At 42.0% G+C, this 23,113-nt stretch overlaps 1 protein-coding gene across 1 annotated transcript in view; it reads right to left on the bottom strand.

Annotated features, from left to right (window-relative positions):
• The window catches only part of EIF5B (eukaryotic translation initiation factor 5B), a 64,776-nt gene that overhangs the window by 26,478 nt on the left and 15,185 nt on the right, over positions 1–23,113 (bottom strand). The window contains exons 4-12 of the mRNA XM_054009659.1: positions 22,360–23,011; positions 21,637–21,851; positions 21,250–21,400; positions 19,391–19,489; positions 15,751–15,834; positions 9,589–9,675; positions 3,648–3,943; positions 2,092–2,199; positions 320–430 (exon numbers count right to left, since the gene is read on the bottom strand). Of these exons, the coding sequence (XP_053865634.1) occupies positions 320–430; positions 2,092–2,199; positions 3,648–3,943; positions 9,589–9,675; positions 15,751–15,834; positions 19,391–19,489; positions 21,250–21,400; positions 21,637–21,851; positions 22,360–23,011 (1,803 nt within the window). The remainder of the gene's footprint in view (positions 1–319; positions 431–2,091; positions 2,200–3,647; positions 3,944–9,588; positions 9,676–15,750; positions 15,835–19,390; positions 19,490–21,249; positions 21,401–21,636; positions 21,852–22,359; positions 23,012–23,113) is intronic.

The following is a 23,113-nucleotide window of genomic DNA, read 5'->3' as shown; positions in this document are numbered from 1 at the left end:
CATGCATAAATGCACTTTCTAGAATGAAGCAGATGACAGGAGGAGGTTGGTTTTTTTTTTAAAAAAAGATGGTAATTATAAATTGTATGGCAATGTTGTTACTCTAATTTCTGAATTAGAGTATCTCTTTTTTTTAAAGTGAGAAGAATAAATTCAACCCAAACAACTAATATGTCTAACTAAACAACTAAAAACTAGATTTTTATATACACAAAGGCAGAAAAAATTCTTAGAAAAATATCCCACATCTAGTAAGTAAGCAGATCGTTTTATGAACTTTTGGACCTCAATCTAAGGTCTTTGAAGTGCTGTTACTTACATTTTTCACCATCTTAGCTTGTTCATTAATGGCTTCCAGGGGAACATTAGTTGCTCCAATCTGCTGAGTGATACCACCTGCTTCACCGTCTTGTACATGAGTATGACGGAGCTATAAAACCAAAGAAATAAAGGGAGTACTGAATGCACAGGAAAAACAATAGAAATGGGAACCTGCTTACAGAAGGACATTTAAAATCATATCTTGGAAGTGTCATTAATTATTTCCTATTTATTTTTTTTGGGGGGGGGGGGAGAGAGAGAGAGAGAGAGAGAGTGTGTGTGTGTGTGTGTTTAAACAGTCTTTTTATTTAGGAAGTTGCAACACGTATAAGAACATAAGAACAGCCATACTGAGTCAGACAAATAGTCCATCTAGCCCAGTATCTTGACTTCTGACAGTGGCCAATGCCAGATGCTTCAGAGGGAATGAACAAAATAGGAAATCCTCAAGTGATCCATCCTGTCATCCACTCCCAGCTTCTGGCTATCAGAGGCTTAGGGACACCCAGACCATGGGGTTGCATCTCTGACCATCTTGGCCAATAGCCATTGATGGACCTGCCTTTATTATGGTGTTTTTAAATTGTTTCCCATACAGGTTGGGGGCATTTCACTCTTGTGACTGTTCATTTCCATTTAGTTAGTTTCCTCGTTTTTGTGAAGTGCCCCTTTTTGAAGTTAAATGCTACTGTGCAGGGTTTCTTTGACATTTCCCCCCCTGCAAGGATGTCAAATGTAATTACATTATGATCACTATTACTGAGCAGTTCAGATACATACACCTCTTGGATTAGAGCCTAACCATGTAATGATTATTGTATAATCTCTGAAATTTACAACAGTAAGCTTTTGTGTAGAGGAACATTATACAGTAACATAATCCTGGGCTCACTATTTAATAGGGTGTTTCCCTATTATAGAATGAGTACATTTACAATAATCATGACAGGTCATTTCTCATGATTTTATTAAACTGAGTGGAATCTCTGATTACATATTTAACAAACCAGGCATGTCCATCAAATGCTAATATTTAAAAAAAAAAAAAAAATCGACAGGTGCGGTGATTTGTTTGCAGGTGAAAGTATTCTGAGTATTAAGTAAATGGTAACCAAATATCTATTTAGCTACTGTCTGTTTTACTGGGTACATTCATTTTTCCATAACCACCAACCTCCCTCCTGAGTTGGACTACTTTTCTTTTTCCAATGGAAAGCTATCAGAAGCCTAGCTGCTAACTAGCAGACAACAGATTAATTCTTCATTTCGTTTTGTGTGACCATTTCTGCTAGGAAGCCCAGGCAAGATTCCGAAAGGATCAGCTGACAACAAATATCAAATAATTTGTGATATTTGGTTATGAATTGCAGCATCCCAGTACTCTTTAATGACTGGACATAAAGGCATAAAATCTCCTTTTCACCACAATTTTTCCAACATTTATCTCCACACATTTTTCATCCTGACTGGTATAAGGTACCGCTGAAACATTATCTTAAATAAGTCTCCCCTTTATTGTGCTCTATACTGAGGTTGCTGGTACTCTTCCAGAGCAAACCCCATTCCTCTGGGGTAATCTATCTATACAGGTCCCTTTCCCAGCATGTGATATGGACTTTTTTGGTTAGGAAAGTTATCTTACATTGTATATTTACAAGCATTATAGGATTACTACAAGTTATTTCAAGCAGTAGCAGTTACATTACACTATTGAGAAATCAACTATTACAGAAACTTGACAATGAAGATCCATCACGCTCTGCATCTTACCTTATCTAGAATTTTGGTCTTTCCTGTGTCTACGTGCCCAAGTACACAGATAACCGGTGCTCTTAGCTTTTCAGTGTTTACATTTTTGTTATTTTCAATACGTCGTTTCTAATATGAGAATAAAATAAGACACGTTCAAAACTAGAGATTAATATTTAAAGTATTACAAAAACCAAGTGGAGAATTACTTAATGTTTCCAGCAGCACCTTAAAAAGCTGGCAGGGTTTTTGCACTCCCTTTCCAAGGCTTACTAAATACAATACTTCCATTACAATTCAATCTCCAGGGAGGATTGGGGGAGGGGGGTATGCAGATTATGTGGACAGAAATTTTTCTAGTCCAAGTACAATTTTCATGGTATGCATCTGGATTCAATACATGTTGGGCTCTAGGTTGTTTATCTCCAAGCAGAACATCTGAGGTCCTGAGACTTGCAATAAGGCTAGCTCGGCCTTTTGCCCAGCTTTTTGGCACAGTTTAAAGATCAGAATTAAAGGTTAGCATCTTGGGAATTCAGGTCTAATTAAATTGATTCAAACTGTTTCAGTTAGATGGCTTTCATCAGATTGTTGCTTTCTAAATTGCGAACTGAGAATGTTATCAGTTTCAAGTTATCCTACTAGTTATTCTTACTTCTTTCATCTGCTAAAGTATGGGTTTGTTAGGGATATATAGCAAAGGTGTGCTCTGGGACAAGTAATAGGGCTTGTAGTGTGTTTTACTATGCATACATTTCAAAATCTTCTTACCAGTTGACACCAATTCCTAGGCATGCATTAATGAAAGTTAGAGTTTCTAAATCTATTGTGCAGTATGCTGAAGAAGAGAAAAAAGAGCCAATGCAAAATGTCAGTAATTGAAAAAAAACTAATAGCATAGAAATGCTTCATTGAAATTCTAATAGCATTTACAAAGGATGGAGTGGACTGTGATGATGCCACATACTTCCACCCTTCAAGGAAGCTTTCCTCTGAAAAAAGAATACTTTTTAGCCTTACAGAAGGAAGTTATACTCCTTGCAGTTAGCTCATACAACCCCTGTACTGTGGTTTTAAGTCAAGATAGATGCAAGTCTGTCTAAATGCATTCATAAAAAAGAAGCTATATTAAGTACTGTTGAAAATCTTAATTTTTTGCATAAAAATTATTTGTAAGTCTGTAAAGCACTGACAATCAGTTCATTGCAGACAGCTATGGACACATGCACTAATATATTGTTTGCAGTGTTGTTGTAGCCATGTCTGTCTCAGGATATTAGAGAGACAAGGTGGGTTAGGTAATGTCTTTTATAGGACCAACTTCTGTTGGTGAAAAAGACAAGCTTTCGAGCTTACGTAGACCTGAAAAAGAGCTCTGTGTAAACTCAAAAGCTTGTCTCTTTCACCAACAGAAACGGTCCTATAAAAGATATTACTTTGTCCACTCATAGATTAGCAGTTATGACACAGTATTATTTTTAAAGTAATTTAGACAAGTATGGTTGAACAACCACTAAAATCCCCAAGATTTTTCATGCCACACAGATAAGCTTCGAGACAAAGCTGCATCTAGATACCTCAATTCTCCGCTTAGCTTTGTCATAAAGAAGCTCTTCTTTTGTACGATCATCATCAGAATCACATTCTGAATCGGAGCTTATTTCTTTGCTTGGCTTTTTCTCTACCGATTGTTTTCCAACAGCTTGAGACTCTGTTTCTCTCTCATCTGAAGTCTTTTCATCTTCATCTTCACTTCCCTCACTTTCTCCATCTTCAGACTCTTCACTCTCTTCCTCCTCGTCATCATCCTCTTCCTCATCTTCCTCTTCCACTTCATTGTGTTCCTTGACTTCAATGTGGACAGGTTTTACCTCTGGCAAGAGTAGAGATAAAACTGAAATAAAATACTCTGTCAAGATCACATCCCCAAAAACCACCATAAAGAGAAGTAGAACAGAACATGGACTAATTTTGATTTATCTGTGTGAAGGAATAATTCAGCTGCACTAAGTATGGGAATAAACTTCTAAATTCAGAGCCAGTCAAAGCAGCATACGTGAAAAATCAAAACAAAGCACGGCAATACAGTCAGTGCACCCATCAAGAATGATCTGCTGACCTAACGAGCCCTTTTCCAAATACCTGGAGTAATAAGATGTCTCTATTCAATTACACACCACGCACTTCATTTATAAATTCACATACAGTCAGTGCAGGCAAGAACTACTCCTGGGGGAATTCTGCACCACTGCACATGTGTAGAATTTATGTCCCCCACAAATTTCTTTGCTTCCCTGCAGAAAAATGACTGATGGGGAAGCAAAGGGAAGCCACAAGAGTGCTCACGCGACCCTCCCCAGCAGTATGTTTTGGGTGCCCAGGGCAGCTGGCAGAGGTAAGTCACTGAGGGGCAGGGGGCGGGACTGGGGAAGACCAGTGGCTCCTACCCGCGTCGGGCTCAGCTGCTAGTTCTGGATGGGCAGGATGTGACTTCCTCTTCCCCCGCATAGTATCTGGGTCAGACCCACCCCCAGATTTCTCCCCCAGCTGCAGGAAGCTCTGCAAACTGCCCCCTCCGCCACTTCCTGCACCCATTGTTCCTCAGAGGCAGGGGAAGGCAGCTGCTCCCCCATCCACCCACCCCCCATGCATCCAGAACCCCTCATACCCAGAGCCACCCCTCACATTCAGAACACCCTCCTCCTCTCCCCCCAGATCAGCCCCAACCCCATCAAGCTCCCCGTACCCGGATCCCCACCCCACCAAGCCCCAACCAGCTGCATTGGATCCACACCGCATTGAACCCCTCTCCCCCAGCATCTGGACCCCCCACTGAGTCCCCCCCCATACCCAGCTCTATTCCCCGCCCCAGACACACCCCCACTGAGCCTCAACCACCTTCACCTGGATCCCCCTGCAGAGTGCCATTACCGTTACACCCAGAAACCCCCAACAAGCCCCTGTGCAGCCAGATCCCTCCTGCACCCAGATCCTCCATTGAGCCACCCACACCCAGACTGCCCCCCACAGAACCCTCTCAACTCACACCTGGATCCCCCCACCCTGAACCCCTCCACACTTGGATCCTTCCTTGCTGAGACTGCCTGTCCATACCTGGTGCACCTGGCACGGAGGGGTAGGGCCCTGGGGTGTTCCTGGAGCAGGCCTGGTCCTTGCGCTGTGTCAGGTTTGGGTGCAGCCTCACCACTGAGTCTGTGCCCTGGGTCGAAGCTGCACAGTGATTTCCCACCTCTATGCAGCCAGTGGCCTGTGCTCCCCAATGCCATGCTGGAGCTTCCACATTTATTTGACAAAATAAATTTTCCAGACTCTTAAAATAGTGTGTGCAGAATTTTTTATTTTTTGGTGCAGAATGCCCTTAGGAGTAAAGAACTAACACTCCAAATCTAGCAAGTTCAATTTGGAGTCAATCAATTTTTCATTAGAAAGATGCTTTTGAAAGTTTCTAGAACTCAACGAATTTGTAATTAGTGTAGAAGTGACTAAATCTTTACAAAGATTGTCAAGACTGTAAAACATTTTAAAGATAGTTTAAAGAAAATCTATATTTTCCAGTAGAATGCCCCCGTAAAGGGAGGTTTCTTACCAGTTACAATTTCTTTGAAAGACGCCTATGTGTATTCATACTTGTTGACTATGGTACTCCCCTGCAGAGATGAACTACAAAGCTCTCTTCAAAGCTGTGTTGCTGGAGGGGTGTGCAAGTGCACTCTTGTGACACTGACATTTGAAGTCTGAGGCTGTATAAGGGAGTGCACCCCCAACCCTCTTAATTCCATCTCTTAAATCAGAGTCCTAAGTACATAAAGAAATCTCAGACAGAAGAGGTGGTAGGCAGGAAGTGTGGATACATAGAGTAGACTTAGAGCAACTGTTACTAGCAAGCAACCAACCTCTTTCTTCAGGGTCCTCTGAGCTTTCCTACTCATGGGAGACTAGCAAATAGTACTGCCCAGGAGGAATCTGGGCTATGCACTATTGAACCATTCTCCCAAACAGACCACTGGATCATGATGCAAGTATAAAGAGCAGTGCCTGGAGGTGGGACACACCAAACTTCACATTGCTCTACATAACTCCACTAGTGAGTTGTGCTTAACATATTCTACACAAGCTGCAGTGTCTCTAGTCAAGTAAAAGCTTGGCTACACTTGCGAGTTACAGAGCAATAAAGGAGCCCTGGGCACATTAGCTCACTGCCCGTCCACGCTGGCAAGGCACGTAGAGCACTGTGACTCCGCGGCTACAGCACTGCTGGTACTCCACCTCGGAGAGTGGAATAACGTTTGCTGCGCCCCCGCAGGAGCACGGCGCCAGTGTGAACTAGGTGTTGCATTACTGCGCTCTGATTGACCTCCGGAAACATCCCATAATCCCCTTAAATCAAGTGGCCACTTGTCATTGTTTTGACCTCGCTGTAGGAATGCGGATATGCCCTTTCAAAGCCCGTTTCTGACAGCTGGCATGCTTATCTGCTCCGGGACAAAGGAATGCTGCTTGCTTTGAGTGAGTGAGTGAGAGAGGCATGCGGGGGAATGGGGGGTCTGCTGCTCTCTGAACTTACAAGACAGCATGCCGACATGCTCTCAGCCCCCCAAAAACCCATTCTCCCCCCCCCCCCCCACACACATACACACACACTCCCTGTCAACTTCACCCCACGCCCCGCATTTGAAAAGCACGTTGCAGCCACTTGCATGCTGGGATAGCTACCACAATGCACTGCTCTTTGTGGCGTTGCAAGAGCTGCTAATGTGGCCACTCCAGTGTGCTTTCAGCTGAGAGTGTAAACACTCTGCAGTGTTTTCCCTGCGGCGGTGTCCGAAGGCTGGTTTAACTCCCAGCGCTCTACAACTGCAAGTGTAGCCATGCCCTAAGTACTCAACCCTGTAAGATACTGGTCCTTCGAGTTCTATACAACTCGGATAACCTGTGTAGAGACAGGCTCTCCCTGACAGCTTTACCCACATGCCTGTCTAATGGGTTTTGTTTACTTGAGATAAAAACAAAGGGCTCTTTTTTCTTATAAAGTATGACAATTTATTTCCCCTGGGTGGGCATACGGTCATCTCATGAGCCACAAATAACTCTTTAATTTGGCTCTTGGCAGCACATGATATTAAACCACTGTGATTTAACTATTAACCAGACTATGTTATTAACCAATCAGGATGCTTTTACTATGTTATTAGCCAACTGTAGTTGATAAAATAGTAATACCTGGTCAGTCATTTTGCAAACCTAAATATTTTCCTTGTCATACTGTTTAAATATGACTATACAGTACTATAGTCAATGAAACAATGAATTCACACTACTGTGGCTCTTTTGGGTAATGTTGATTGCTAATTTGGCTCCTGAACCTCTGAGGTCTAAGTATCACTGGTCAAAGAACACAAGAGAAAAATATATTGGCTAAGGTGGAAGCCAGATACCACTTAAGATAGGAAGCTATTGTGAGGTCTAAGCACCACTTTCTTTGGGCACTACTGCACAGGGAGAAGTAATCACTAGAGCTTAGAGCTCATCAACTCTTCTCACTGGTGTGGTTGCTCTAAAGAATGCTGTTTTCAAAGACAGGTTTTCTAAGGGAACATCCCTGAGAGATTCAAAGGGAGACACCCCCCCCCCCCCCCCCCTTAACTTGGTGAGCACTAAATTTAAATCCAAGGAATGTGAAGGTTTCTCTTGCTGGGGAAATTATTAGTAAATCCTTTAAAAATCTGGCTACTGTAGGATGGGAATATATTTTTCCTTCCACTGGCTGGTGATTGGCTAAGAAAGCAGTAAAGTGGACTTTCAGAGAGACTAACAAGACCTTGGGACTGGAGGTGCAACAAACAGTCCAGTACCACAAGGATGCCTGCCAGTGATGGGGTACGACTCTTACTGCTAGACCACATCTTTAGGGGCTAAACCTAAGGATTATCACGGCTGAGAGGCAGAGGCTCCCCTTCTGCTCTCTGCAGTGAAAGAACTGAGATGGCTGGGGCTATGCTCCCTTTGTGCCCTCAGATGGTAAATATCAACATCACAAGCGGGCACAAACACCCCAGCCTACCCCATCCGCAACATATGTGGCTTTGAAGAGGATCCCACACCTTGTTGCCAAGTGGTGCCACATCCCCCAAGAGAAAACAAGAATTAACAGTCATGGTTTGACTAGGACTGCTTTGGATGCTGGGAATTGTTCCCAAGTATTTAGCCTCTGCCAATGTCCCAAGGACTGGGCAGCTGAAGGCAACTCCATCATTGCTGCATAAATCACCTCTACAGCTGCTCAGGCAATATATGAACAGCTTGTTGCTATCCTGCTGACTGCCCACAAATATGCCAGTTCAATGCACTAAGCCAGCCACTTCATAGCTATTCTCAGTGGGAGCTCAAGACAGCTACTTCCACTGAAGCGCAGAGGCCCAATGTAGGTTTCCAGGAATATGTACTCTACACTCGTGAAAAGGTAGCCAAGTGGGGAGAATTCTGTATTTGGCAGAATCCTTCCTTCTAGATGGGAAACAAGAGAGCAATGCTACAGGGTAGAGCAACACAGACATGATTCTTTCATTATTTATCTACAGTGGAACAGCTTCAATAGGAGAGTGAGGGAGCCCCTAACTAATATTTACATCAGAATCCCATAGCTCAGTGGTAAGGGCACTCACTCACCTGAGAAGTGTTGGATAGGATTTGAACTGGTTTCCCCTGTTCAAGCAGAAGGGGAAGTTGAACTGGGGGGTGTCTCATGCCCCAGGTGGGCACACTAACCACTAGCTAGAAATTCTGAAAGAGATCCTCCTCCTCCTCTCCCATTCCTGGCCTTCTTGTGAAAAACAGTGAAAGTGCCTAACAACAAGAGAGGGTTTGCAGCTGAAAATCCCAAGCAAAGGGAGGCACCTCCCTGAAGCCTGGACTTCGGACCCTATCTCTGAGAGGGGGCAAGGCTTAGTACACACCCCTAAGTTTGGCATCTCCCACTGGGTACCTCAGGCAAGGAGCCACCATGCTTTTGTGAAACCCATTGTGAGGACCCTGTCTCTCCCCATTCATCGTATAGGGAGCCTAGGCACCAAACTCACTCAGGATTTGTGAACTGCAGTTATTTCCGAGGCACAAAGACAATCAGTGTCCCCACATCTAAATCACTTTTAGGTTTAGATTCACAATCCCCTCACCACCACCACCGCAAACACACACACATCAACGAAGTCACTCATTGGACAGGATTTTGACTAATTTCTAAAAGTTGTCAATCATGATAAAAATCTTAAACTCATACCCTATCACAGTTGCTTTATCTTTCACCTCCTTTTCTCCTGGTTGGGGGAGGAGGGGGGGGAGAAACAGAGGGGAGGGAGAGAAGGAAGAGAGACAATTCTCTAACTAGAGATAGGTAGATGGATCTGATGTGGTCATCAGCACATACTGTTAACTAACAATGTTAAACTTGTCCTGGATATAAAAACACTACCAAACCTTTATTTACTCTCACACACCCACCTTTTTCTCTCTCCTCATCACTGACCATCGCTTCCCAGTCATCCAAACCCGCATCTGCCATTTCTTCTTCCTCCTTTTCTTCTGAAACTGAAAGAATTCCATATATGAATAAATCTTCACTAGGATTATAATATCCATGTTATATAAAACTGCAAAAAATACCAGCAGATGACCAAAATGAAAACTGAGAGATTTATTTTTCTTATGGCAAAGTGGCAACTAACTCTTTTAAGCTCACAAAACTAGCATTACAGAGTAGCTCTAGAATTTTCAGATTCTAGTGTTGCGGAGCTCCCCAGATAATTCATTATGGGTTAAGGGGGAGGGGGAGGGGAGAAACGGACAATAAGACATGCTAGTCTATGTAGTAGTCCTCAGTAACATATTATGCCCCCAAGAAATAAATCCACTCTCCTTTTGTGAGATCATACAATCCAACATTTTAGGTAACAGATCCATCCTACTAATGAATTTGTGATAGTCCTTATCTATTGAAAAAAGCTTGCTTACATCTCAGAGAACTCATCTCTAAAGGCCTCTGCTCTTTGCACATCTAGTATTTGGCTGCTGTATCACATGCACCTGTGTCAAGAGCCACATGTCCTTAATAGACTAGTCCCCAATTAATAATTATCCACATGTAAGAGATACTCCTGGGGGAATTCTGTGCCACTGCGCATGCACAGAATTCATGTCCCCCCCAGATTTCTTTGCTTCCCCGCAGAAAAATGGCTGTCAGGGAAGCAAAGGGAAGCTGCAAAAGCAGTCATGCACCACTCCCTAGCAGTGCAGGTACATCGTTTCAGGCACCCGGAGCAGCCAGCATAGAGGTAAATCACCACAGGGCTAGGGACACCAGAGCCAGTGGCTCCTACCCTGAGCCAGGATCAGCTGCTAGTACAAGCTGGAGACAGGAGAGGATGAGACTTCCTCTTCCCCTGCAAGGAGTTGCTGGGGCTGTGTCAGACCCATGCCCAGAAACCTCTCCCAGCTGCGGGAAGCTCAGCATCCTCCACATCGTTCCTCAGCTGTGGGGAGAGGGATCACTGTACAGGGAGCTGCTCCCCCATCCACCCACCCCCATGCATCTGGACCTCCCATATTCAGACAACCTTACCAAGCCTCACCTGGTACATCCAGAACCCCCCCTAGCCCTCCATACCTGAACCCCACCCCACTGAACCCCCTACCTCCAGACCCCCACCCCCTGCACCCCACATCCAGACTCCCATGCCACTAACCCCCAACTAGCTGCACCCAGACCCCCACACCACCAAGCCTCACTTCCCCAGAACCCAGCCCCACTGCTGAGACCCCCACATCCAGATCTCTCTGCTGAGACCCAACCACCTTCACCTGGAAGTTCCTGCAGAGTCCCATTGCCCCTGCACCTGGAACCACCCCGCACCAAGCCTCTGTGCATCCAGATTCCCCCCCACACCTAGACTCCCCTCTGAGCTGCATGCACATGGAGTCCTCTCACCCCACACCTGGATCCCCCCCACACTTGGATCCTGCCTGGTTGAGCCTGCCTGGTGCGGAGAAGCATGGCCCCAAGGTGTTTCTGGGGCAAGCCCAGGCCTTGTGCTGTATGAGGGTTGGATGCAGCCTCACCACTGAGTCATTGTCCTGGGGTGGGGGTTTTGGGAGGCAGGAGGGCCTGCAGGGTGATCTTCCACCTTTGTGCTGCAAGTGGCCTGTGCTCCCCACTGCCATGCTGGAGCCTCTGCATTTATTTAACAAATAAAACTTGCAGAATTTTAAAATATTGTGCACAGAATTAAGGGGTTATATGCCTATTTAGATTTAAAATGGTAAAAGAAGAGATGCTTATTCAAAGCTCTGTTCACCTTAAGACATTAGTTATACAACATAACAAAACCCCAGAAATATTAAAATAATAATTCCAACAAGAAATCAGACAGACACACACCTATAGAGATTCCTTCCCACCTTTTATCGTTTCAGCCCTTTCCAAAAACCCTATTAAATAGATTTTTTTTGTAGAGCTCACCAAATTTGGGCTATTAGAAAGACAAGGTGGGGTTTGGGGTTTTTTGTTTTTTTGATGTGATAATGTAGCCGTGTCAGTCCCAGGATGTTATTTCCTGGAACTGACATAGCTGTAACACCACTGAATACATCAAATTTGGGCTATTTCAGACCAAGAGGAGAAGCAAATTTCAGAGTCTTGGAGCCCTCACAGCCACCCCTTATCTTTTATGATGAGTGGGATACAGCTCAGTCTACAATTGTGAGAGGGCAGTGAAAAAAATTGATCTGAGACTCTTATTTGCTCTATTCCAGATGTACAATGCCCACCAAAAACTAAGTCAAGCTCTCACAAAGCTGAAAGTTTTTCATCAGTGCCAGCCCTGTTTCAAACAAATGTATTGTTTGAACCTGAACCTCCTTTTCAAGAACTAGAGGCTTAATAAGAAATAAATATTTTCTCCAGAAGAGTACAGCTGCTCAGGTTTCTGTACAATCATAAGCAATAAAGTAGTAGTTTCAATACCCCAGCACACTTAGGTGGATCTACAGGGGAGAATATTGACATTATGGAAGAATTTCAAGAGCACATGTATCTATTGTGGAGTGGTTATAGAGCTCCTGGTCCTCCACAGTTAGCAGAGTGGACCAGAATGGATTGCAGTGGGGAGCTTAATAAACGTAGGAACTTCCCACTGAGGAAGCATGGCTCTCTGGGTTTATGTCTTCACACCACACGGGGTCAGAACGAGGTGAATCTCTCTCTACAGGAGGAGTAAAGGAAAGAAAAGAGACCCCCAGGCTATCAGAATGGTAAGTGAATGGGGAAAGTGGAAAATCAGGGAAGAGACCTATGAAAGCTACAGCAGGAAGGAGGCAAAGCCCTGTCTCAGCACAGCAATGGAGTCCATAGCACAAATGGCTCTGTTAAAGAAGTTTGATTTTGGAAACTCAGGCACTACCCTTGTTGGATCAGGAGAATGGAACAATTCCAGATGACTTTTGGCTTAACAGGGAAAGCAGAAGAATACCAGGTAAATGCCCTGATATTTGCCTTGGGTAGTGCTGCTGATGGTATCCTATGTCTTCTACCCCTCACTGAGGAGGAAAAGAAAGAATACTTCAAAGTGAAAGAGGCTTTTGATGCCCATTTCATGGGCAGACAATAGAATATATGAAAAGGCCAAATTTAATAGGAGGTGCCAGGAAGAAGGGGGAAAACAGCTGAGATTACTGCAGTTCATAGTCTTGCTCCAGTGGAAAAGGAAGCCCTAGCAGCCACTTGGGCCTGTGAACAGTTCAGTCCATATCTGTTTGGCTTGAATTTTAACATGGAAACAGCCCACAAGCCCTTAGAGGTATTATTGGGTTCAAAACCAACAGGATTAACCTTCCCTCTTTGATTCAAAGATTTCTACTACAGCTGATGTAATTTGTTTCCCCAACACTGGCCGCATACCAGGGAAAGCGCTGCAGCATATGCTCTGTCTAGAGCCCAAATTGAGCAGTGTAATCTTTTGTAACCTTTATGCTGACATGTTCCCAATTAATATTAAGCTGTTAAAGATAATGGTGCAGTAAAACTCAATTTAGTTTTGAGTTTCAAGCTTCCAGGTCAGTTACAGAAAATTTATTCAGTAAAGGAACACTAGGTGTCACTTTGAATGATACAATCAAACTTTATTAAAAGAAAAAATGATTAGTTAAGCAAATAAGCATGCAGTTATTACTTACATAATACCACAATTATACTTACTATCAAAGATGAAGTGTATCAATGGGGTGATCAATCTATTGATAACAGAGTGAAGTATAGCCCTATAATCCTGGAAACTAATGGGACCTTTTTAAAAAAATATAAATTGGAGCTTTCCTGCAATTTAGCAACACGGCTCTTTTTATATTCTATTAAACTACTAATTAACATTAAACGGCCTTTTACCATAATTGTATTTCTACCACCTTCTTACTGGCTCTTTACACATTAAGCCAGCTATAACCAAAACATAACAGTAACATAACCCTGGGTCATGTCCTTGCTAACTCTTACTTTCCCATAACACACTCTCTCCAACTTATCTCTAACTTCTCACACTAACAACTTCAATTTCTGATACTACATCTAACAATGATGTTTAGGTAATTTAGGCTCCAACTTCTTATTTCTTAACTTGAACCTTCCTATAGGCTACAGCAGCCACCAAGAAGAAGAAACAACTTTAGAGAAAGATGTCAAAGTCTACATTGACCTTGTCTGACAGCCAACTTTAGCAGACAGAGATGAAAAATTAAAAGATGAGACTTGCCAAAAGGGGGGTGGGAGGGTTGGGGAGGGAGGGTTGAAGGAGTCAACTTCCAACAGACCTAACACCACATTGGCAGGATGTAAATGACCTTCACACATGGCCAATGGCCTGCTTCTGAAAGGACAGAGTATTCTTAGCACTATGGTACTTGAGAAAGGGATGCTCTCCAAAATCCATGGAGGAGAGCAAGGTATAAACAAGTGCAGAACACAAGCAAAACAATCTGTATAGAGACCTGGTCTGAATAGGCAAATTCAGACCTTTGTAGATGGCTGCGAGATACTTAAAAAGGGGGGGGGGGGGGGGAGGCGCGAAAATGAAAAAAAAAAAAAAAAAAAAAAATACCCCACACCAGAACCATTACTCTCAACTAAGACACATGACAGACCTTGGCAGCAGATAGCCACATTTGTTTTTCAGGACATATGTTTTTGTATTCAATTCCTTCTCCAGTTATATTGATTTGGCTATATTTGTACAGATCTCTTCAGCACAGATCATCCAAAAACTAAAATCAGTATCTGCAAGATGCGGAGTTCCTGAAGTCCTCATGTCTGATAATGGACCTCAATTTACCTCTGAAACCTTCCTAGCATTAGGACTTTGATTTTGATCATCATGCAAGTAGTCCACATTACCCCCCAGAGTAACAGGGGGATGGAGAAGGCAGTTAAAACAACTTCTGCAAAAATCAGTCGACCCATATAAAGCACTCCTGGCTGGTCAACAAAACTTGCATCTGGACTTTCTCCTATAGAACTTCTGATAGGAAGATGACTAAGGACACCTTTACCTGTGGCACCAATGCAGCTTAAAACTTAAGTGGCCCAACCTGAAGGAATTTTGAAAATGGGATGCTGAAATTGAAGTTTTGTTACTGCTGAATTTTTATGTTTGGCACTGAAAAGAACTATCTGAACTGAGACCAGGGAACAAAGTTTGGCTCAAAAACTCCCTGATATTTGGAATTGTTCAGAACTTGTCAGAAGCTCTCAGATCCTAAAGGGTGGAGATTCCAGAAAGACTTCTCCAGAGGTATCGGATTCATATTCAACATTTCCAAACACAACAAAGAGGATCTGGGACCTGCAGTTACTCTGTCAGGATGTCTCTCTCCTCCACAGGGGGACTCCATGCACAAACTCAAAAGATGAGAGAACGTGGTCTGGAAGACTAATCGGACACTTTCAAAACACTTGATCTTTAGAATAATCCTCAGGACTACTGAAATGCAATTCATAAGTGGACGCAGTAATATAAATAGTTAAGGAATTTGACATTTATTGTGAATGGTGTGTATATACACATTGATTTATAATTTCAGTTTTAAACTTTTTTAATTATAAAAAAAGGGAGATGTGGAGTGGTTCTAAAATTCCTGGTCCTCCATACTAAGGACTATGGACCAGGATGTGTTGCAGCAGCAAGTTTAAAAAATGTAGCAAGCTGCTTAAAGCATGGCTCTTTGTTTATTATCCTCACTCTATTACTCATCAAAAATGTTAAGGCGGATCACTTAGTAAAGGACAATCATGAGTTTAATACTTCCCATTACAAAGGCCACATCTTAAAAGCATTGTTTTCTGCACACCACTGGAGTACATTCCTGCTCTTCACCTGTTTGTATGGACTGGCTTTGGAAACTAAACTGCTAAGCATTTGTGAAAACAAATCCTTTGGAATCTAGTCCTCTTGACAAGGAGAGGACCAAAAAAACCCCAAAAAAACCTCTCTGGCTCCAACTCTCCCAGTAGTGCAGGTGAGAGGTTTCTGAAATTTCTAATTGAGAATATTTTAAATGACTATGCCAGGCAACATATGCTTTATTAATTGTTTTAGTTGATTGTTTAATATTACTACCAACCTGGTTCTGAAAGAGGAATCTCTTCTTGTACTGGTGTAACTGGTTCGACAACTTCTTCAGTTGGGGAGACCACCTCCATGGTTTCTGATATTGCAAGGAAATAAACAAAATCACTGCTATACTGTCTGAGAATAATGCCTAGAGGGATTCTATCAACTTGGTTAGATACATTTTACCACTGGATACCATTTTAAAGCCAAACTATTACCAAGAAAACAAAACCACCACTACATTTTAGGAAGTTCAAACCAAAATGCATGAACCTGTTGATCTAAAACAGAAGGTTAAACAAGCAGCTCCCAAAGCTATGCATTCTCAAACACAAACTAGCTTGAAAGTGGACACATGTTGGGTCAATTGTTGGCTAAACAGGATTACCACCCATACAAAAAAAAAAAAAAACATCAAGATTCATCTCAGAGTTCCCTACATTATCAGAAACATACAATAAGATGTGATAATACAAATAAGTTATCAGACCTCTCTCCATTCCCCAACCAAAAAAGGAGAAAATAAATCATTACTAAAAAGTAATTTAAATTGATGATTACACTTTCTTAATTATCAAAGCACTATCCTTCTCACAAAAGAAAAATGGCTTGTTACAGTTCAGCATGATTAAAAAAAGGAAAAAAACAAAATAATGTTTTAGATGTTAAAGGTGTGTCCATATTTCACTTAACACTCTTTTGGCATATTATTGATATTATGCTGAAAAAGCTGTAACAATCGTAACCACAGGAGAACTGTAAAGCAGGAATGTCAACCATTTAGCTACATGCAATCCATTAGATATCTATATCCAGGTGCTCTGACAGACTCCAATGTTTCAGAATGTGAGCACCTGCCCTCATTATACTTATTTTATGGAAGATAAGTTTCTAGCAATTAGTCGGAAAGATTGTGTTAAAAAAAAAAAAGAAGTACAACTGATACAGCATTGTCTTTGAAAAAGCTCTGAGGGCATCAACCTCCTTTTACCTTCAATAGGATGTTCTCCCTTAAACCTAACGATACGAATCAGATTTGCAAACTATGTAAGTATACAACTGTCCCCCTAATCTGCAAACACAATTATTGTAATTGTGCTTGAAAAATCATAAGGTGCAAACTGCATGTGGAAATGGCCAAAAGGCAAAGAGTGCTGGCCCTAACCAGGAACTGCATCATTTTCTCCCACAGGACAGTAGTTTTATTAACTGAAGATTATAAGGTTTTTTTAAAAAAAATGTAAAAGCCATATGCTATCCTCAATCTTTGTGCAAATCTTTCATGGTCATCAGTGAACAATCATTAGGGATCAAAGGAAGTGCACGGCAATAACTCTGCAGCCCCATCCATGGACCACAATGAAAGTGTCATTTTGAGCAGAGTTCCAAAGGAGTGACACATGCTAGAGTATACCCATTTTCCTTGAATAAAGGGAGTTAATTTCTCAAGTTTGTACTGCAAAAGTTACGTTTTATGTGCTCAAAAGTTCTAATAATTATACAAATAACTAGATCTAAGAGAGATTTTAAAAGTCAGCATTTACCAGTTTTCAGAACGCAAAAAAGATTTTCTTCTGAATCAGTAACCTGGCACACTTTACAGGTTCATTGATAAAGGGCACAAAAATAAATTAAATAGTCTCTTATTTCTTTAGGATAAAGCTTAACTGCTTTTTCACTTCAGAAGTATCAGTAAATTTAGAACACTATAATCCCTGATGTTTAAAAAGTTAAAAACAAGCTATAAATTCATGCCACCATCTACTGAGCCTTCATGATGTATATAGACTCATAGACTTTAAGGTCAGAAGGGACCAATATGATCGTCTAGTCCGATCTCCTGCACAACGCTGGCCGCAGAATCTCACCCACCCACTCTGGCAAAAAAAAAAAAAAAAAAAAAACACACACCTAACCTATGTCTGAGCCATTGAAGTCCTCAAATCATGGTTTAAAGACTTCAAGGTGCAGAGAATCCTCCAGCAAGTGACCCATGCCCCACACTGCAGAGGAAGGCAAAAACCCCCCAGGGCCTCTGCCAATCTGCCCTGGAGGAAAATTCCTTCCCGACCCCAAATATGGCAATTAGCTAAACCCTGAGCATATGGGCAAGACTCATCAGCCAGACACTCAGGGAAGAATTCTCTATAGTAACTCAGATCCCACCCCATCTAACATTCCATCACAGACCACTGGGCATATTTACCTGCTAATAATCAAAGATGAATTAATTGCCAAAATTAGGCTAACCCCTCATACCATCCCCTCCATACATTTATCAAGCTTAGTCTTGAAGCCAGATATGTCTTTTGCCCCCACTGCTCCCCTTGGAAGGCTGTTCCAGAACTTCACTCCTCTGATGGTTAGAAACCTTCATCTAATTTCAAGTCTAAAACTTCCTGATGGCCAGTTTATATCCATTTGTTCTTGTGTCCACATTGGTACTGAGCTTAAATCATTCCTCTCCCTCCCTGGTATTTATCCCTCTGATCTATTTATTAAGAGCAATCATATCTCCCCCCTCAGCCTTCTTTTGGTTAGGCTAAACAAGCCGAGCTCATTGAGTCTCCTTTCATAGACAGGTTTTCCATTCCTCGAATCATCCTAGTAGCCCTTCTCTGTACCTGTTCTAGTTTGAATTCAACCTTCTTAAACATGGGAGACCAGAACTGCACACAATATTCCAGATGAGGTCTCACCAGTGCCTTGTATAACGGTACTAACGCCTCCCTATCTCTACTGGAAATACCTTGCCTAATGCATCCCAAGACCGCATGAGTTTTTTTCACGGCCATATTACATTGGCGGCTCGTAGTCATTTTATGATCAACCAATACTCCAAGGTCTTTCTCCTCCTCTGTTACTTCTAACTCATGAGTCCCCAGCTTATAACAAAAATTCTTGTTATTAATCCCTAAATGCATGACCTTGCACTTTTCACTATTAAATTTCATCCTATTACTATTATTCCAGTTTACAAGGTCATCCAGATCTTCCTGTATAATATCCCGGTCCTTCTCTGTATTGGCAATACCTCCCAGCTTTGTGTCATCTGCAAACTTTATTAGCACATTCCCACTTTTTGTGCCAAGGTCAGTAATAAAAAGATTAAATAAGACTGGAAGACAAAAGCCTTTTTTGCTTTGCAATACACCTTTTTGTTACCAATATTGTTAGTGAACAAGAAAATTAAGCTGTATTAGAGTCAATGATCAAGAGCAATGTTCCCCAAACCTGAGACGCCGCTTGTGTAGGGAAAGCCCCTGGCGGGCCAGGCAGGTTTGTTTACCTGCCCCGTCCGCAGGTCCAGCCGATCGCTGATCTCACTGGCCGCGGTTCACTGCTCCAGGCCAATGGGAGCTGCTGGAAGCAGTGGCCAATAAGTCCCTCAGCCCATGCCGCTTCCTGCAGCTCCCATTGGCCTGGAGCAGCGAACTGCGGCCAGTGGGACCCGCAATCGGCCGCACCTGCGGACGGGGCAGGTAAACAAACCAGCCCGGCCTGCCAGGGGATCTCTCTACACAAGCGGTGTCCCAAGTTTGGGAAACACTGATCAAGAGTAATCGCAAAAAGAAATTGTGAAAAGAAAAAGTGAAAATCAGTTTAGTCTATTATATGAAGAATTTTTTGCTGAAGTAAGATACTCTCACCTTCTTTGTTTTCCTGTTGCTGCTGTTGCTTCTTTTTCTTCTTGTCTTCATAAATTGGCCTCTTCTTTGGCACAGAATCTTTTGATGGCACTTCAACACCTGCAAAATGAGAATTAGAACAGTTCAAAGACTACAATGAATAGAACTAACCTGTAGATTAGTGACCAAGTTGGCAAACTAAACTAAAGATAAGATTTGGTTTAAATTAAATTAAAGATCAAAATTTTCCAAATCTGCACAAATTTAGGCTAAGTGCATATTTAGACACCCAAGTGGCCTGATTTGCAAGAAAGTTCCAACGACATGCACCTTCATGTGGCATTTGCGGGTGCTCATGACCTCTGGATAAAAGGGGTCAGGTCACTTATGCTTAGGAGTCTAACATTAGGTACCCAGGTTTGAAACTTTTGACTGAGGTTTACATTTGGTCCCACAAACATAGACATTTCAAATTTAGCAGTGATAAGGCATCACCGGTAAAGGATCCTCTATTCTGGAATTCACTTCCAACTGGCCTAACAGCAAACCTTGTTTTAGGGCCTTTAGGCTTCTTACCTGCCCTCTCTCTTTTCTTAAGCTTTTAAAGAAGGCTAAGTAGGTAGTATTTTGCCTGTTGGTATAAGTATTATGCTTCTGAAGTTACATAATTGTGTGCCAAGACATAAGCGAAAAATGAAGATCAGTGCCTTCATTTTCTACCTCATCAGAAAGATGGGACCTCCAGTGGCACTCTTCCCTCGTTTGCTTTAAATTAACTTCAGCATGAGAGCAGAAAGTTGACCTAGTGCAAGAGGGAAGGATTGCCACTGAAGTACCACAAGTATTTGCTGTAACAACCTAGGTTCCTCTTAAATACCTTCCACTCAGTTATTACATAGACCAAACCCTGCAAAGTTTGAGATCTGACAAGATTACACAGAGGTGTGTAATTTTGCAATGAGTCAGCAGGATTCCAGAGAAAGTTAGTTATAAACTACAGCAGTAAATGTACTGAAATTCTGGGCTTTAATGAGGTTTTTTTATTAAAAAAAATTCCAACAACTCTTGCCAGAGTCCCTAAATGGTTTGAATCCTGAATACCTGAGAGCACTTCTCTTTCAGCAAGATAACATGTAGTTATGATCAGTGGAGGCACTCAAGCTAGTTTCCTCCAGATTTAAAGGCAAGAGATCTCGCCTCTGGAATTCACTTTCTCCCTTAGTCTGCCATGAACCAAAATTATTTACTTTCAATACATGCTGCAAGACCCATCTAATTTTTCTGGCCTTTGAGATTGGGATGTCCAAGAAAGTGATACTTCATAGGCATTTATTTTTGGCTGTAACTGATGTATAGATTAAGGTGGCAAATATAACATATTAGCCAATTTTCCCTTCTGGAGCAGTGACCAGGGGAGATGGTCCAAGGCCAGCACTGGGCCCGCCGGAGCAGCAGCCAGGGTTGGGTCAGCCCTCCCAGGGCTGGAGCAGTAGCAGTCAGCCTCTGCCGCAGGGGCAGTGGAGGAGCTGGAGCAGCTGCAAGCCCTGGCAGCGCTGTTTGTGGTCCCACCACCCCACAGTATTTTTAGTAAAAGTCAGGGAAAGATTGCAGGCTTCTGTGAATTTTTGTTTATTGCCCACAACCTGTCCCTGACTTTTACTAAAAATACCTGTGACAGAATCCTAACTTTAACTATTGTTAATAAATCTGAAATAAAAATATTGCTTTTCTTGGCCATAGAAACACAGTAGTTTTACACATGGCATTTTTGGGTATATTCTGCTTGAAGCAACATGGGACCTAGACAGCAGAAGGATCTGCAAAGTTTTCCTTGAGCAATAAATGCACAAGAAGAGTTTAGATTTTACAAGACTACTTACCCTGAGCTTGGAGTAGTTTAAGAGTAGCCTCTGCTCTGGCTCTAGCTTCTCGCTGGGATTTAGTTAAAAGTTTTCCCTCCTTTTTCAAGCGCTCTTTTCTCTCTCTCTCTTTTTGTTTCTTCCTTTCTTTTCTTTCTTGTTCCAAACGTTCCTAGGGAAGTAAACAGTGATACGGAAAAATATCACTATGCATTTTTATGATTTATTGAGTTAGTTATCAAACTACAAGGATTTATTACAATTTATAGCTGGCAAGAAGGGAGACCTTCCCCTACTTTCAGTGAGTTTTCACTGTATACATAGTAAGGGCCTAATCCTGCAACAGACTGAGTGGGGGTGCACCACTTCTCTACCCCTCACCCATTCCCATCTGAACACATGCAGTACCTCCTCTTTACGCTTAGCTTCTAGTTCCTCAAGTCGTTTTAAGCGCTCTTCCTCCTCTCTCTTTGCCCTTTCTTCCTCCTCTTTCATCTTAGCCAAGGCTTCTTGCATAGCTTTAACTGTAGCTTTACTGGGACCTTTTTTCTTCTCTTTCTCTTCTTTCTCAACCTTCTTTTTCTTCTTGTCTTTTTTCTTTTTGTCCCCCTCATTATCATCAGCTACATAAGAAAAAGACAGATATTCAGGGGTGTCAGAAATTCAATTTTAAAAGGACTTCAGATAGTTAAGTAGGGTTTTAAATACTACATTTTGCTTAATTCCAGATCTGAGAAACATTGATGATTCTGATTTCATACTGAAAAAGAAAAAAAATTGACTCTTAAATCATAGCGATAAAACTCGAAAGTGTTCATATAATAGATGTCTAAGAATTATCAAGTGGTAAAAAATTATGTTTGCACTACAGAGCTATAAATATATAACAGTGAGAATTCACCATGTGACATTTGCTTTCTATATACCTGGACAATGTACAGGCCAGGAAAAATGCCTATGGGTGAACCACATACAAAAAATAAAATATATATAGCTACTAAGTATCTTTAGTATTATTGACTTAGGAAAAAGCTGCAATCACAACCACTGGTTTGCCAGGGGTTTGGCTCACTAATCATTAAAGGGAAAAAGTCTGATTGCATCAAATATTACTCTCCTAAAATTACCAACCTTCTGCTGCTGTGGAAGCCTCTCCCTTTTCCCCTGCGGCAGCAGCTGGAATAGCTTCAGGAGACGGTGCCTCTTCAGTTCTCTTTGGAACCTCCTTTGGTTTTACCTGTTCTTTACCAGCTTCCAACTCTTCCTTTTCCTTCTGTTTTCTCAGTTTGGCTTTTTCCTCCTCACGTTTTTTTCTCTCACGCTCTTTTTTTTCTGCCTTCTTCTGAGCCACTGTTTTTATTTTGAATGAAGGCTCCTCTTCCTCATCCCCACTTTCAGCATTAGGAGCGGGCTTTCCCTTTTGATTTTTCTTTTGACCCTTTTTAGATTGGGAGAAATCGTCCGATTCATCGGCACTCTCACCTGAGGACACTGCTCGTGTACTCTCTTTACTTTTCTTAATGTTAGCTTCATCCTCTTCTGAAAGGTCCAGCTTTTTATTTGATTTTTGAGTTCTTCCTTTGCCTTTCTTAAGCAATATCTCACAATCATCATCATCACTGCCAGAGTGAGTTTCAGTTTTTGGTTTCTCAGTCTTTTTAGATTTTGTATCCTTACCCTCCATTTCTTCACTGTCATCATCGTCAAAACTGATTTTTTTACTCTTCCCTCTCTTTTTTTTGTCCTGTTTTGAGAAGCTGATTTCTTGGTCGTCATTCTCTGTCTGGTAATCAAACACATATGTTTCATTTTTTCATGGAAAATTAAATGTTTTGAAATGCAAAATTCAGAGATCATATAGGAGTCCTCTTATTGAGGCTAGAGT

This window comes from Malaclemys terrapin, chromosome 1 (genome assembly GCF_027887155.1).
Source record: "Malaclemys terrapin pileata isolate rMalTer1 chromosome 1, rMalTer1.hap1, whole genome shotgun sequence".
In the NCBI taxonomy this organism is placed as follows: domain Eukaryota; kingdom Metazoa; phylum Chordata; order Testudines; family Emydidae; genus Malaclemys; species Malaclemys terrapin.
The sequence above is the reverse complement of the archived record's forward strand: the minus strand, read 5'-3'. Positions and strand labels throughout refer to the sequence as shown.